Genomic DNA, 15547 nt, shown 5'->3' with positions numbered 1-15547 from the left:
GCTTATCTTCCAAATCTCTCCTTACTTGTGATTTCAACATCTGTAACTCAAAACTCTAACCTCAGCAGTCCTGTACAGTAGACAATCCTGTAATCATAACAACTTTAAGGTCATTCAGGACTCGCTGATGATCTTCCCCATTGTCTACATACCATCTTCCCACTTTCCAAAGCCAGACTCTGTGAACCCTTAGTTCACTCTTGACTAGTACTTCTGTTCCAACCAGGCAACCGATGCTCTTGCTCTCTTCCACCCCACAGACACACACTTAATAAAATACTACATGCTAATAAAGCAAGGCTGTTTTGTGAAGACTGTCATGACTGTCAGTCAGGCTGAATTTTAATTACATAATATTACAGGCTGTGTAAGGACTGATCTGAGTGATTCTGTTCTCAAATCAAAACACGTAAGAAGTGTAAGATTTCACATGCTAATGACATCTCACTGGTTGAAGTTAACCTTCAGTTCTTGTAGGCAGGGGATATAAGAAATATAGTTCACGTGATGCTTCAAGGAAAAAAACCAAAACACAGTAAACCACATCTTCAAAGAGAAACAACTATAGATTAGAAGTTGACAAACTTAATGGCAATAGAGAAAGTCTTTTGCTTGACCCAGTCAGAGATTCTTGCCAGTATTAAGAAGCTTTCAAGAAAACCCATAGAAAGGTCCATTAGTATGATCCATGTTCTGATGAACTGAGACAAGTTTAAAAAAAAACAAAACAAAACAAAACATCAGACCTCTTGAAAATAACTTACATGGTCTCAACAAACATCTTGAACTTCACCTCACAAGGTATGGTAGTCCTTCAGCATGCACTGTAATTTACTACTTAATACCACTAGGCCATATTATTCTTTTGCAAATTATCCCATTCAAGAGAGAAACCTTGGAATGCATTCAAAAAGAAGACCCTAATGTGCTGCATGAAAGAAGGCAGTAAAAAAAGAGCATAAATTCCTTATTTCTGAATTTAAAAGATCCACATTTGCTTGTACTGTATTATATGTACAAAAATCTGGAAGGGATGTCAAAACTGTTAAAAGTATTGACTTTTACACAACTTGACTGGTAAAGAAAAAGACATTTATTCATATCTATGAACATGTTATTGTACAGGATTAGGCTTCTACTGCCTGCTCTGCCCAAAATGCTACACTTCTCCAAACCTACTGATGAAAGGGAAAGCTGTTCATGATTATTCATGAAAGTGGTCTTGCACAGTAGAACAGCTGGCTTGAGTATTCATCTTCAAAGAAAACAGCCCAAAAATTAGATTTTCACTCCCCCCCCCAAGTTGCACTACAGAAGTTTCAGATGTTTCAATTATCTGTAACTACAAGTGGTTCCTGGTTTTTGAAAGCAAAGTATTTCAATACCTGTTGAGCAAAAAAGCAAGTGGATAAAACAGATTCAAACAGACTGAGCCAAACCACACCTGTTCTTACCTATGTAACATTGGTCAAGAAAGCATCTATTAGCAAACATTTTAAATTACATACTTAGGTTTTAGAAAAGATATCAGAACCTAGACCACGTATGGCATGGTTTATTACATAGCCTAAGCGTATTTGTCTGCCTTTCCACATCATTTACAAGTTCATTATGACTCCAAGTTTCAGGCTGCACTCAGCTGACCTTCTAACTATAGCACTGTCAGTATGAGAGCTTACTGCCTGGCTTAAAGAAAGTGTATTTTTAAAAAGGCATTCATAGGGATGGTCAAGGAATTTATGGTCTTTGCACCCACTGAACAGTGTTCTCCATATGAGACAATTCCAGGAGTTGTCATCTACACCCCTAGAAAAATAGCTGAAATAACCTGACAGAGAAGCAAGCAGGGGTTTTTTTAACCCTCATTTTTGATCACCTCATCCTCCAATAAACCAGACAAGTTAATCCTGCTCTAGACGCATACAAAATCTTCAGATACTGGTTTTGGCCAATTACCTCCTTTCTTTCTACGCTACACTTCTGCATTGCCATGTCACATGTCACATTCCTTCCCAGAAATCAAAGTACTGGGACTGTGTCCTTGCTGCAAAGCAAGGCAAAGTTGAATGGCATCCTGGGCTGCATTAGGCAAAGCATGGCCAGTAGTTTGACAGAGGTGATCCTTCCCCTCCACTCAGCACTCGTGAGGCATCACCTGAAAGACTGTGCCAGTGCTGGGCTCCCCAGTACAAGAAACACATGGACATACTGGAGAGAGTCCAACAAAGGGCCATAAGGATGACGAAGGGTCAAGGAAGGATCTGTTCTATGAAAAAAAGCCTGAGAAGTCTAGGGCTGTTCAGCCTGGAGAAGGCTCAAGGTCCTCTCATTGATGTATATAAGTACCTGAAGGGAGGGCATAAAGAAAATGGAGCCAGGCTCTTGCCAGAAGTGCCCAGTGACAAGACCAGAGGCCGTGGGCACAAACTGACACACAGGAGGTTCCCTATGAACATCAGGAAACACTGCCACTGTGAGGATGACCAAGCACTGGCACAAAATGCTACTCAGAAGCCATCTGGACATGGTTCTGAGCAGGTATTTCAAGGTAACCCTGCTTGAACAGCGGGGCTGGACCACATAACCTCCAGAGGTCCCTTGCAACCTCAACCAGTCTACAACTCTGACTGGTGTCTGCTATTGACATAGATCCCGATTTTAGTTTGAAATCTTCAAGGAGTACTAGACAAACATCACAGTTGCCATTGACAGCTGACACTTCTCTATGGTACTAATTAATACTTCTACCTTCTCTCTGCACTGTTAAAAAGCATTCAAGCAAGTTGTCACGATACAAATGCATTACTTTTAGCTTCTATCAGAGAATATACACAAAAAACTTCTTGGAATAACATTATCATGCAAAATAAAATAAGACAAGCATCCAGAAGTCCATTTGGCTAAATAACTCACCTGCTCAGAATGAGTAAAAATAGATTATTCTATAGTGCAAAATTCACCAGCTCTCAATACACATCTGTATTTATACAGCATGGAAGTTTAAAGCTGGAGTTGTTTTCAAGAGAAGGAATGAAGATACAACCTTACACTGCACTTCAAGTGACCTTTTATGTCTGGAGAACCTTCTCAGAAGACAGTAGCTTTAGCAGCTGCTATAAATACTTCTATCTTTAAACTTTGTCAAAAATAGGAATAAAAGCAGACACCTGTGGCTGACAATCTAGATTTATCTACCAGAACTAAACCAGTTGTACTTTATCAGGAGTCTCACAGAAGTTTCTTACAGAATCTTTACTGACACACAGAACATACAAACAAGGTTTGCATTTTCCATGAGCAAGAGAAGCTGCTAGTCACCAGCTTTACAACTGACAAAACTAATACATGGCCTCAACATGCAATAGGACAATACTGAAAAACCTATTTCAATCGAGAACAATTATTTTTCACTATGTCACCTGAAGTCATAAAATATTATCGGTAACTCCTGTAAAAAAAAGGCACAGCCTGAGACAAATTTCAGCTCTTCCGTTTTTTGACAGCCCTGCCTGCTCAAAAGAACTCAATGCTTTCATATTTAGCTTTTAACAAGTATAAAAACCTTCCATGAAACATATGCTGTTATTTCTGCCATACAAGACAGCATTCAGAAATGAGCTGACTATGAAAAACTTGCACTCTTCTACAGAGAGGCAGAAAAAAAAATTAACCCACAGCAGCTGAGCAGAACACTTAGGAGTTCGAGGTACAGAGAACCATTTATGTCAGAGTTGGTACACTACTGTTTTCAAAACAAATTGCACTGTTCCACTTTTTTAATTTATTTCAAGTATTTTCCCCCTTTCTTCCTTATAGTAACTATCTCATCTGAAACACAGCTCATTAATTTTAAGCATGATGGAGCGTGACCAGCAGGTCAAAGGAGGTGATCCTGCCCCTCTACTCTGCTCTCATGAGACCTCACTTGGAGTATTGTGTTCAGTTCTGGTGTCCTCAACATAAAAAGGACATGGAACTGTTAGAACATGTCCAGAGGAGGTCCATGAGGATGATCAGGGGACTGGAGCACCTCCCATATGAAGACAGGCTGAGAAAGTTGGGGCTGTTCAGCCTGGAGAACACTGTGTGGAGACCTCATAGCAGCCTTCCAGTATCTGAAGGGGACCTACAGGGATGCTGGGGAGGGACTATTCATTAGGGACTGTAGTGATAGGACAAGGGGTAACGGGTTGACACTTAAACAGCAGAGGTTTAGACTGGATCTAAGGAAGAAATTCTTTACTGGTAGGGTGGTGAGGTACTGGAATGGGTCGCCCAGGGAGGTAGTGAATGCTCCATCCCTGGCAGTGTTCAAGACCAGGTTGGATGAAGCCTTGGGTGATATGGTTTAGTGTGAGGTGTCCCTACCCATGGCAGGGGGGTTGGAACTAGATGATCTTGAGGTCCTTTCCAATCCTAACTATTCTATGATTCTATGTATTGATTCCTCCTTTACAAAGGCACTTCAATGTTTAAACTGGGAAACAGCATTGGGAAACCACATACTTCGTTTTAGGTGTCTCAGAACACTCAAGAACTGACTGCATGACAAGACAAGGTTTTCCATAAACTAGAATCTGGTGTGGTGCTTTTGGTACATCCGGAGTTACCTTATGTAAATTTTGTTACAGAAAGGACAGCCATAAACAAATGCAACTAACTGGAGTTTTGTTTGCATTAACCTCATTTACCTGTTGCCAACTGTAATGTTCACCTTGGCAATTCTATATCAACTGTTTTTCAAATGTTGCAGTCTTGCTATCAAACTGAAGGCACTCATGACTGTAGCATGTCTATCCTCTTTTCATTTCCACCTGCTTCTACAAACTCTTGAAAACACAGTCCTTCAGGGGAACTGAAAACACTGAAGTTTGCAGCTGCAGTAGAACTCAAATCTCTAGTAAGTTTATAAGCAAAGTAAAGCAAGGAACAGTATTCAGTAATAATGCAACTGAAGTATTGCTTACTGGTTCATTATTTACAGGATGCTTTCTTTTCTCTTTATGAGTACAATATAACATGCATCTAAGGCAACATGTAAGGAAACCCATATCAAAGTTACATTAATGCCCATGCTCAGTTTTGTCCTTGAATTATGAACATGGTCTGAAAAGCTCAGTTTTATCAACAGTTAGTACACTATACAAATACATGATTTAGCTGAGGGGAGAGATATATGCTGTAAAGAAGTCTGCACAATCAGGTTTTCAGCAGTTTTAAGCTGCTGTAGTTGACAGTTCACAATTGCACCCATTCATTAGTGTTCCTGGAATACAGCCTGCACAGTTCAAGCTGGTCAGCTATCTCTGGAAAATGATCTATACTCTGTTCCTTTTCCAATATGCTTAGTAATATTTTGCCCCAAAAGTCTGCCAAATGTGTAGGAGGTTTGAACAAGCTTTCTCAGTAACATTCTTTTAACAGAGGCAACATATTTCTTTTTCCCCAAGAGCCAAAATAAAGCTATTAAGCCAGTTGGAATATTATGCTTGTTAACTACAAGTTTGTGTATCCATGGGCATAAATGTGGGTAGAGAAACCAATTCACACCGCTCCTAAAATCCTCTCAGATACTATAACCACCCTCCAGCCAAACCAACCAGTACTGTTGCTGAAGCCCAGCAAAGTCAGGGTAATTCTGAGATCCAGTTCTTCGTGTGTTTTTATAGTATTTGTCAGACTCCAAATGTAAAGTGGACTGTGATATCCACATCTGTTTCAAGGAGAGTACTATTTCCTCTATCCTTGAATACTGTTGCAGTTTATTCTACCTGTAGCCACATTTGGAGAAGAAAACAAAATAAAACTGTTATCTTGTAGATCTTTCATAACTTCCACAGCAATGGAAGGAACCACAGTTTTGTCTAGACCAGTGTAAAAGTGGACTGGATTAACAAAACATAAAATTAAAGATCTTCAAGCAAGGTCTTGGAAAAAAAAAACCAACAAAACCCCAAAACCAACAAAACCACAAAAAAAAAAAAACACAAAAAAACCCACAACCAGTTGTACATCTACAGATAAATAGAACTATGGCTTTATCAACTTACACCTCTACCTCTGTCTCAAGAGTTTTATTTAAAACAGAAGTCCATAAGACAGGAAAGATGGGAGCTGACCAGCTTTTTCTGTATCAGACCTCTCTGCCTCACACTTACTCCTTTTCTAACATTCTGTTTTCAGTGAATTCCCATCCTAAACTATTTTACCTTCAGAACAGTTCATCTCCAAATTACAAACAGTGAATGACTTACTAGATAAATCTAAGCTATTTCGAGCTATACAGTATTCCTTGATGAATTTCAGAGGATGACTATAGAAGAATGATCTATAGAGGTTCATCAAGCTTCAAGTAAGTGCAAATATTTAAATATACTGAATATATTGAAAGTGTCAGAAAAAATGCAGATACCTGCCTACACACTGACCCCCCCTCTTCCTGGGTATGTTACACATTAATATTGAGATAAAAGAGAAAAAAACAACTTAAAAAAATTTCCAGCTCTCATGATCACAAAGTAAACTCTCTGAACAAAACCAAGCATTAACTTCCTGAGCCTGGAACAGTGACTCATGATGTGTGAACTCCCTTTGCGTCCTATTAGTTTTATCAGAGTATCAACTCCAAGTCTTTTAATGACACTTGAAGGTCTTCATTAACTATTTCACCATGGGTTTCAGTAGATAAAGTAGCTGGGCATAGGCCCACAGGAGTAAATGTGCAATATAAATGGCTGGAAAGAAGAAAAAAGCAGGAGCAAGAATGTAACTGCAGACAAGCAGGAGACAGTTTTATAGTAAAGCCTTCCCAGCAAGTAGAGCAAATAAAAACAAAGTGGCAAAACAGCCTTAACAAGCTGCTAGGTTTTTATTTTTTCCTTTCTCTGTCTGAAACCAGTGAAAGGCTACTCTTAGAGGGGAGTAAAGAATAAAATTAGATCTACTAGCTCTGCATGGATGTACTTTCTATGAAGCCTAGGGCTGTTTAAATGCAGGAGAGACTTTCAAATACCATATAGCCCCTTGTTTCACATACCACTTCAGCAAACAACAAGGTTTTATCACCCAATGCAGAAGCAAACAACTGAGAAATACACATTTCTTTCCAGATAGCCACGGTTTAGTTTCTCTACTGATTATTATAATGTGGCATGCCAAAAAAGCACTCTACTTCTAGAGTCCATTCTTATTTCTTACTTGCAGTTCTCAGTCAGTTTCTGAAAAAGTTTCTTTAGAAAGGAACAACGTGTGAAGCAATGTTGCAAGGTAGCTCAAGTTCAAAGACAAAACTACATAAGTAACTTTAAAAATCACTTGTCTGGGCTAAAAGTACCAAGAACTGTCTCACTGGTGCGCAACACAGTGAACAGCCTACAGCTTTGAATAAGCAGGGCAAGTTTTTCCTTGTTATTATATCGATTAGTTTGTCTCAGATAATAATTTGTTACTAGAATTTATATAAAAATTAGAAGTATTAGAAGATATACAAAAGGAATGTAAAATGCATTTGTCCCTTTCTGACTCCTTAATCATGAGAATGATTAAACACAAGACAAATCCTAGAATATCTTTAAGGTCCCTTCCAACCCAAACCATTCTGTAATTCTATGAAATCATCTTATGATAATACACTGAACTGTGAAAAAAAATTATCAGCTTGAAATTTAACCTTATTCGCACAAGGAAGAGCCTGTCAGCTGGGTCAGCAATCCTCTTAAGGAAGGCACAACTGCTAAAATATTGTAACTGTTTAGCTCTTTAAGCCCTTCACTGCTTTAACCAGACCTAGCACAACTCTCCACAACACGGCTTTTGCATTAGTCAGCATTAGACAAAAGCTCTGGTGAGCCCAAGGCCCACATTAGTGCACATTTAACTCTCTAAATGCTAACCTGTCTTCAAGGTACCTTCTCCATCTACTCACGCTGACCCCACACATGCAGCTGCTTTACTAAAAGGCGCTCCGAGCACCACTGACTCTGTAATCTCAAAGCCTAGTATTCTCTCAAGGTGAGGGAGGACTTTCAGGATAATTCATCAGACTTTCCCATAACGGTGTTATGCCTACTTTAAAAAATACAAATACATACAACCCACATGTATTTAATTCCCCCAAACTATTGTAGTCCTAACAGTAAATATTAACGACATTAATTCACTGCTCTAACACTGCTTTCCCTGAAAGTCTTCTCTGAAAGAAGTCAATTAAGAGGAGTTTTGGCCATCATACTACTTCAGAGCAGTCTGACAAGTCTACAGAAATAAAACATCCATGCTTCCTCTTTCAGGCCCTTTGATGAGCCTGCTCATACTACACACTCTGTTGCAACTAATCATTCCAAATTACTTTCCTATAAAGAAAACCCATTGTAAGACTGTATTTTCCACTGTGCAGGTATCTCTGCCTGAGTAAGCTGGGGACATTTTTTTTTCAGTATAAAAGAACCATTATCGGAAGAGCTTTCACTGTGTAAGGACACACAAATTCACATCCAAATGCAACTACTTTCCTCACTAACTGGTACTCTGAAGTGCAAACTCAACAGAAGGATAAAAACCAATAATCTGTTATAAGCTGTTGAAGTTATGTATCTGTTATAGATCTGTTAAAGTTTTCCAAAATTCCTCACCCAATGGCCCCAAGAAAGCACTAAGCTTCTATTCTTAACAACAAGAAAATATAGTGGTGTCAATAAACTCATTTTAACCTGGCTGTCATTTGAGTGTTTTACAATGTGTTCAGGGGAAAGGAGCAGAATCCCTTGCATACTGAGCAACTGGGTGCAGAAGGAGTTTTCAGTCTTGATTCGGAAGAGGTGCACTACGTGTGCATTAAGCAGCTTCCAGGGTACTTTCTGCTTTGTGAGAAAAGTAATCACACTCACAGCCTAAGAACAAGTACAGTCCATCACCTGCTTAAACACTTCGCTATGTACTCCTACAGGAAAAAATAAAAAAAAAAGTAGTCAAGGTATATTTCATTACAACTTCCTGAAAAGATGAACTTACGAAAAAACACCTGAAAGGAACTTGAAAATCAATTTTTCCCCCCTTCAGAAAAGCTGTTTTTATGGCATTATAAAATAATTCATACCTGTCTTCATCACCATCAACAGGAATAGATATGCCAAACACAGAGCTGGCAAGACTGTTCATAGGAGTACTTGCAGGTAACTGAAGAGGATTTGCTAGAGTGTCTGGAATGGGAGGCTTCACAAGAGGTTTATTTTCAGCTATAAGAGAAAGTGGTGGCTGAGGTAGGGGTTCCGATTTTCTTCTAGACTCATCAATCTGGCCTACTAAAGACTGAGCTTGGGTCTGAAACTGTCCAAGGTTTGACTGTGGCAGATTTGCAGGTACATTAGCCGTGCCCTGCATTAACGAGTGTCCAAGGTGCTGCGGCTGGACAACGCTGGTACTTCTGCTGACAGAAGTGTGGCTCGTCAGCTGGGACTGGACTAGTGTAACAGGGATATTTGGCATAGTAACAGAAATGGTGGTAGATGCAGTAGGCACACTTGTACCGGACACAACCGCAGGCACGTTCTGAACTCCGGAGACCACACCATGGGGAGCACCAGGCATTCCGGACACTTGGCTGCTTCCACCCATTTGATGCTGAGTCACAGATTTCTGTTGCACAACCCCTGCATGTCCAATGCCTTGCTGCACCACACCTCCTGGTTGTGGAACGGCAGGCTGACTAGCTTGCGTCTGGCCACTCTGCATTAATCCTGATCCCTGTCCAACTGCTTCACCAGGCTGCGCTGACACCCCCATCACTGGTGCTCCCACAGGTGAGGGGTTTTGGCCAGTCACCTGCCCCACAGGAAGGCTGGAAGCCACAGTATTTGGAACAGAGCCCGTAGTAGCCTGTTGAATAGCTCCTTGAGACTGCATAATTGTCATGTGCTGCATGTATTCGGTTTGACCAGAAGGCTGTGTCGGCAGTAGATGCACTGGTGGAATCTGGGACTGAGAGTAAGCAAATTGTTGAGGCTGAGTCACTGGGATGTTTGCCTGCTGCACCTGCTGCTGTGCCACAGGAATGCTTGGCTGGCCTATTGTCACATTTGGAGGTGCCATGCCTTTCCCATTGGGTCCAGCCTGTGCAACACCCTGCGTATTTACCTGTGGCTGTGACTGCTGTGGCACCATCATTTGCTGATTTGCTACTGATGCCCCAGAAAACATAGGCTGAGCAGTACTTTGAGGTACGGCCCCACCTATGGGTTGTTGCGGCTGCTGTTGTTGCCCAATGACAATATTAGGTTGCTGTAGAGAGGACTGGTTCATTTTCTCTGTTTGGATTAGCTGTGATACAGCAGTCAAGGAACTGTCAGCTACAGAATCGGGGCCATAGGCCGATGCTGGCACAGCCGAGACCACGACAGAACCTCCTGTGGCACCGAGGCCACTATCCCTCTCTTGAGTGGCCTGCTCAAAGGTGCTGCTGTGCCTAATGCAATCTCCAGTCCTGCCCAGAACACCAACACCATCAGAGTCCCGGTCATAATACTCCATACACGTCCATCGTCCTCGCCTGTAGGGCTCCCCTGTACCATGGTCCAGCTTGATCACCCTGAAGCGCGAGCTGCATGCAGCAGACACTGTCTGAGACATTGTCCCAGGAGTGGCTGATGCAGAAGGCCCTGTGGAGGGCAAGGCAGTTTGAGCACTGCTGGCTCCTGCCACGGCAGTGCCAGAAACAGCAGCTGACAGGGGCACAGCAGAGCTCTTGGGCACAGCCCCTCCACTGGGAGCCACAGCCGGCACAGCCATAGCTACCCCACCAGCAGCCACAGCCAGCTGCCCATCCAAAAGGAGATTGGGAGAGACAGTGCCAGGAGTTTCGGCCTCGCCCACGTTGTTGAGAGTCTCTTCGGAAGAGCTCCGCTCACACACATCCTCAGGGCCGTAATCCGTGGCTCGCGAAACATCAAAGATTTCAGAAGACACGTCCTCAGTGCGGGACTCATCCGGGTCGTCCAGGCTCTCAGTGTCCTCGGTGATGCTGCTGGCCACCTGAGCCGTGGTCACGCTGGTGATCTGGAAGCAGCTCTTCTTTTTGGCCGGCATCTTGGACATGTTTCCTCCGCGGGGAGGGGCTCCACCGGTCGGGGCGAGGCGAATGCGTTACTGGGGCGGGCTGTCACGGCGTGCCGACCGGGCCCCCGGCACTACCGCACATCCTCCGGCTGCTTCCTGCGACAGGCGGGCGGGCCGCGGCACTCCCGCTAGCGGGCGGCGGGGCTCCTCCTCTTCCTCCCCGTCCGCAGCCCTCCTCCCGTGGCCGGGACGCGGGCCTCCTCCTCCTCCTTCTCCTCCCCGCCACAGCCCCCGCTCTGAGCGTGGCAGGACCGGCCGAGTGCCCCGCGGCTTCCTGCCGGCCGCGGCGCGGCGCGGGCCCCGGGCGCGGAGGGCGCAACACCGGGCCCGTGGCCCGCCCCGCGCGAGGGGCCCCGCGGCGGCCGGGAAAGGCCCAGGCGGCCCCGTCCCCCCACCTCCCCCCCGCCCTGTCTCCGCGCTCTACCTGGAGACCAGCGCCAGGCGCATCCTGCTCGGAACTAGCCCGCGGGCAAGCCCCACGGGCAGCCCCGCCGGACGGAGGGCCGGCGCGGCTGCGGCGAGGAGGAGGAAGAGGAGGCGAGGAGGCCTTTCCCTTCCACGGGCGGGCGCGGCGGCCCCGCTGCGCTGCAGCGGCCCGGGGAGCGCGGGCTCCAACTGCAGCTCCCTTCGCCCAAGATGGGGCTCAACTTCTCTTGCGCTGCACCCTGGGAAGGGGGGCGGCCACACCCCCCCAGACGCTACAGCGTGATGACGTCACGCCCCGCCAAAGCATAGGCGGGGCAGGGAGGGGTGGAGCGGAGCTTGTGGTGGCCGTTTGGAATATGCCATCAGCCGTCAACTCCCCTCTTCCCGGCCCGGCTTGGTCCCTCCCGGCTGCGCGCGAGCCGGCGTCGGGTGGGTGCGGGGGTAGCGCCTCCGAGCAGCTCGGGTCTGAGGCTGGCGGGTGTCAGTGCGCGCTACAAAGGGAGAGTCTGGTCTCCTCAAGCCGGGGCCCCCGGAACCCAGTCCTCAAAGCTTCTAGGTGAAGTTGACCGTCCCTCAGCCGTTCATATCTCCTGGGGAATGGCAATTGCTCCGATACGTTAGGAAGTTACTTCAGAAACTCCTCTAATTATTAAAATAATCGTATTTTCCACCCTGAATTTATTTACAGCCCATCTCTAGTCATGGTTTTATATTAATAAAGGCAATCAATTCATAACTATTTCTCGTTATTCCCGTGGTCATTCTCACAGGCCGACTCGCATCATTTGCATTTTGAATCAGATCCCGTTGCAGAGCACCTAGCAGAGCGACACGCAGGCTCGCCGACGGGGCGCTGCTAAGTACCGCGTTACAGCGCTGGTTTTCTGCTGTGTCTACTTCCTGCTGGATCCTCTTTGTGTTCCATACTTACATCGTACTGGTGGTTATACCCAAACCGTAAGAAGCCTACCTTTGACATCTTCACGGGCTCACCTCTCATAAATCCATGATATGATATATGTTGTATGATGCATAATATATGATATATATTTTATATATTGTATGATAGTCCAGCCTAGTGGGAGTTGTCCCTGTCCATGGCAGGGAGGTTGGAACTAAATGATATAAGGTCCTTTCCAGCTCAAACCATTCTATGATTCTATCTATGATTCTATGTTATGGTATAACATTTCATTATGTCCCATTTCAGTTCTTCTAGCCACTAGTGTCATTATGGCTTTCATGTGTGATAATCTGGTCCTGGCTTGAACAGTCATACCTTGCAACTAACCATACATTAGCCCATCCTGGCTTTTGTGAAAGATCACAAAGTGCTTTAGAGACCGGTTCTACAATATGGAAGATCCCCATTACTTGCTTCCCTTCAATACAGCTGTTCATTCAGTTCATTTTTTCCCTATAATTCATAGAATCATAGAATAGTTAGTGTTGGAAAGGACCTTAAGATCGTCTAGCTCCAATCCCCCTGCAATGAGCAGGGACACCTCACACTAAAGCATGCCACTCAACGCTTTGTCCAACCTGGCCTTGAGCACTGCCAGGGATGGAGCATTCACAGCCTCCTTGGGCAACCCATTCCAGTACCTCACCACCCTCACAGTAAAGAACTTCTTCCTTATATCCAGTCTAAACTTCCCCTGTTTAAGTTTTAACCTGTTACCCCTTGTCCTATCACTGCAGTCCCTAATGAAGAGTCCATCCCCAGCATCCCTATAAGCCTCCTTCAGGTACTGGAAGGCTGCTATGAGGTCTCCACACAGCCTTCTCTTCTCCAGGCTAAACAGCCCCAACTTTCTCAGCCTGTCTTCATATGGGAGGTGCTCCAGTCCCCTGATCACCCTCGTGGCCCTCCTCTGGACTTGTTCCAACAGTTCCATGTCCTTTTTATGTTGAGGACACCAGAACTGCACACAATATTCCAGGTGAGGTCTCACGAGAGCAGAGCAGAGGGGCAGGATCACCTCCTTCAACCTCCTGGTCACACTCCTTTTGATGCAGCCCAGGATATGGTTGGCTTTCTGGGCTGCAAGCACACACTGAAGCTAGCTCATGTTCATGTTCTCATCGACCAACACCCCCAAGGCCTTCTCTGCAGGGCTGCTCTGAATCTCTTCTCTGCCCAACCTGTAGCTGTGCCTGGGATTACTCTGTCCCAGGTGTAGGCCCTCGGACTTGTCATGGTTAAACTTCATGAGGTTGGCATCAGCCCACGTCACAAGTGTGTCAAGGTCCTTCTGGATGGCATTCCTTCCCTCTAGTGTATCAACTGAACCACACAGCTTGATATCATCGGCAAACTTGCTGAAGGTGCACTCGATCTCACTGTCCATGTCACCGACTAAGGTGTTGAACAAGATTGATTCCAACACCGATCCCTGAGGGACACCACTCGTTACTGGTCTCCAGCCGGACATTGAGCCATTGACCACAACTCTTTGCATGCGGCCATCCAGCCAGTTCTTTGTCCACCGAGTGGTCCACTTATCAAACTGATGTCTCTCCAATTTAGAGACAAGGATGTCGTGTGGGACAGTGTCAAATGCTTTGCACAGGTCCAGGTAGATGACATCAACCGCTTTACCCTTGTCCATCAGTTCCATAGCCACATCATAGATAATATCATCATAGACTGTTGCATAAATGCAACAGTTCAGCCAAGTTGTAATTTATTTTGCAATTTGGCATGCTAATCCATCTCTTCTGTATCTGTTTTCTAATATGATTTCATACCAAATACTTCTCTAGCTTCAACAGAGATTAAACCTAATGCATTAGCAGTGTAAGAACACATATATATTAGAGTTTCGTGCTAATCTGGCATGAGTCACCTTGGTAAATTTATCCATTACGATCAGGCACGCTGATTACACAAGTCTTTGGCAATTGTCTTTCCACCTTTTTTTTTCAACTTTAAGTTCTTATTAGCTGTGCTAGCCCAAATTCCAGAAAAATTCTGCAAGAGGTAAGCATCATTCATGTTATTAGCATCTTCCATTACTCAGATACTTCACATGGTCAGAGCCTCCATCTTTGAACTTTAATTTTTCATTATCCTGTCACACATTCTCATTTCTTCTCAGAGAGGAAAGAATTTTGACATTCACCTGAGTCTCCATTTCTTTTAACATTGCCATCATTTTCACCAGCCTGGTGAAGATGCTCTGGTATAAGTCAGTGGGGATCTGGTAGTGTTGTTTGACCAAGCACAGAACATAACTAATGGAGTTTTCTCCACTAGACTCAGGTCAATGCCTCACTGTTTATACCCTGGCAAGAAAGAAACCCCAGCTTTCCTGGCTGTGCTCCAAGCAGTGGACTGTCACCATACACATTGAGTAGTCTCTTTCAAGTTCTGGATTTCTGGTTATGCTCCATTTGTTCTGCTTTTAGTAAAGCATTCTGTTCTGTGGTACCTTGTGAATTCTGCTTATGTTTATAACGTACTTGATATCATGTCTGTGTGCATACAGTGTGCCAAGAGTTGCTTTCCTCATTTTCTTTGGCACTTTATCTTCTGCCTACTTCTTTTTATGCTAGTATGAACTTTCTTTTCCATTTTGTTTCTCTTTGTACTAGCTCATGACTTATTATTTCCTGTCCTCATATTCTTCAAAGTCTGCCTTCTAGAGTTTCTTCGTTCTGTATATGTTAGATTATTAACTGTCTATGCGGCATCCTTTTTCCTCCGTAATGATTTTGAGTTCCAGTCTGAACTCCATTGTAATTCTTGGATTTTCTCCTGCTATACGGAGTTTTTGCTCCTGCTATGACATGATTCTGTCAGGCAACACTTTCTGGAGTAGCTTCTAGCAGGTACTCACTGGAGGATAAATAATATTTTTTATCTTCTGTTTACTGTCATCTCTGAGCCCTCTGATAAAATCTACATTCTTAGAATTCATCTTTTCTGTCCAACCCTGACTTTGAAGAGGAATAAAGACAATCCCCCAAACTTCCTCCCAAGGAAATGCCCTCCAACACATAATCCTGT

The 15547-nt window shown here is 44.2% G+C and overlaps 2 protein-coding genes across 3 annotated transcripts in view; one reads left to right on the top strand and one right to left on the bottom strand.

Annotated features, from left to right (window-relative positions):
• TSC22D2 (TSC22 domain family member 2) overlaps nt 1-11393 on the bottom strand; it is a 28419-nt gene extending 17026 nt beyond the window's left edge. The window contains exon 1 of one of the 2 annotated variants that reach the window (XM_005141157.3): nt 9095-11393. In XM_005141157.3, coding sequence (XP_005141214.2) covers nt 9095-11088 — 1994 coding nt within the window. In that variant the 5' untranslated portion in view covers nt 11089-11393. The remainder of the gene's footprint in view (nt 1-9094) is intronic. The other variant, XM_013130662.3, reaches the window with a different exon arrangement.
• On the top strand, nt 11132-11818 carry LOC117436257 (atherin). Its single transcript, XM_034063781.1, has one exon. It carries the CDS (start codon nt 11132-11134, stop codon nt 11816-11818), a length of 687 nt encoding a protein of 228 aa, XP_033919672.1.
• The last annotated feature ends 3729 nt before the right edge of the window (nt 11819-15547 follow it).

This window comes from Melopsittacus undulatus, chromosome 6 (assembly GCF_012275295.1).
Source record: "Melopsittacus undulatus isolate bMelUnd1 chromosome 6, bMelUnd1.mat.Z, whole genome shotgun sequence".
In the NCBI taxonomy this organism is placed as follows: domain Eukaryota; kingdom Metazoa; phylum Chordata; class Aves; order Psittaciformes; family Psittaculidae; genus Melopsittacus; species Melopsittacus undulatus.
The sequence above is the reverse complement of the archived record's forward strand: the minus strand, read 5'-3'. Positions and strand labels throughout refer to the sequence as shown.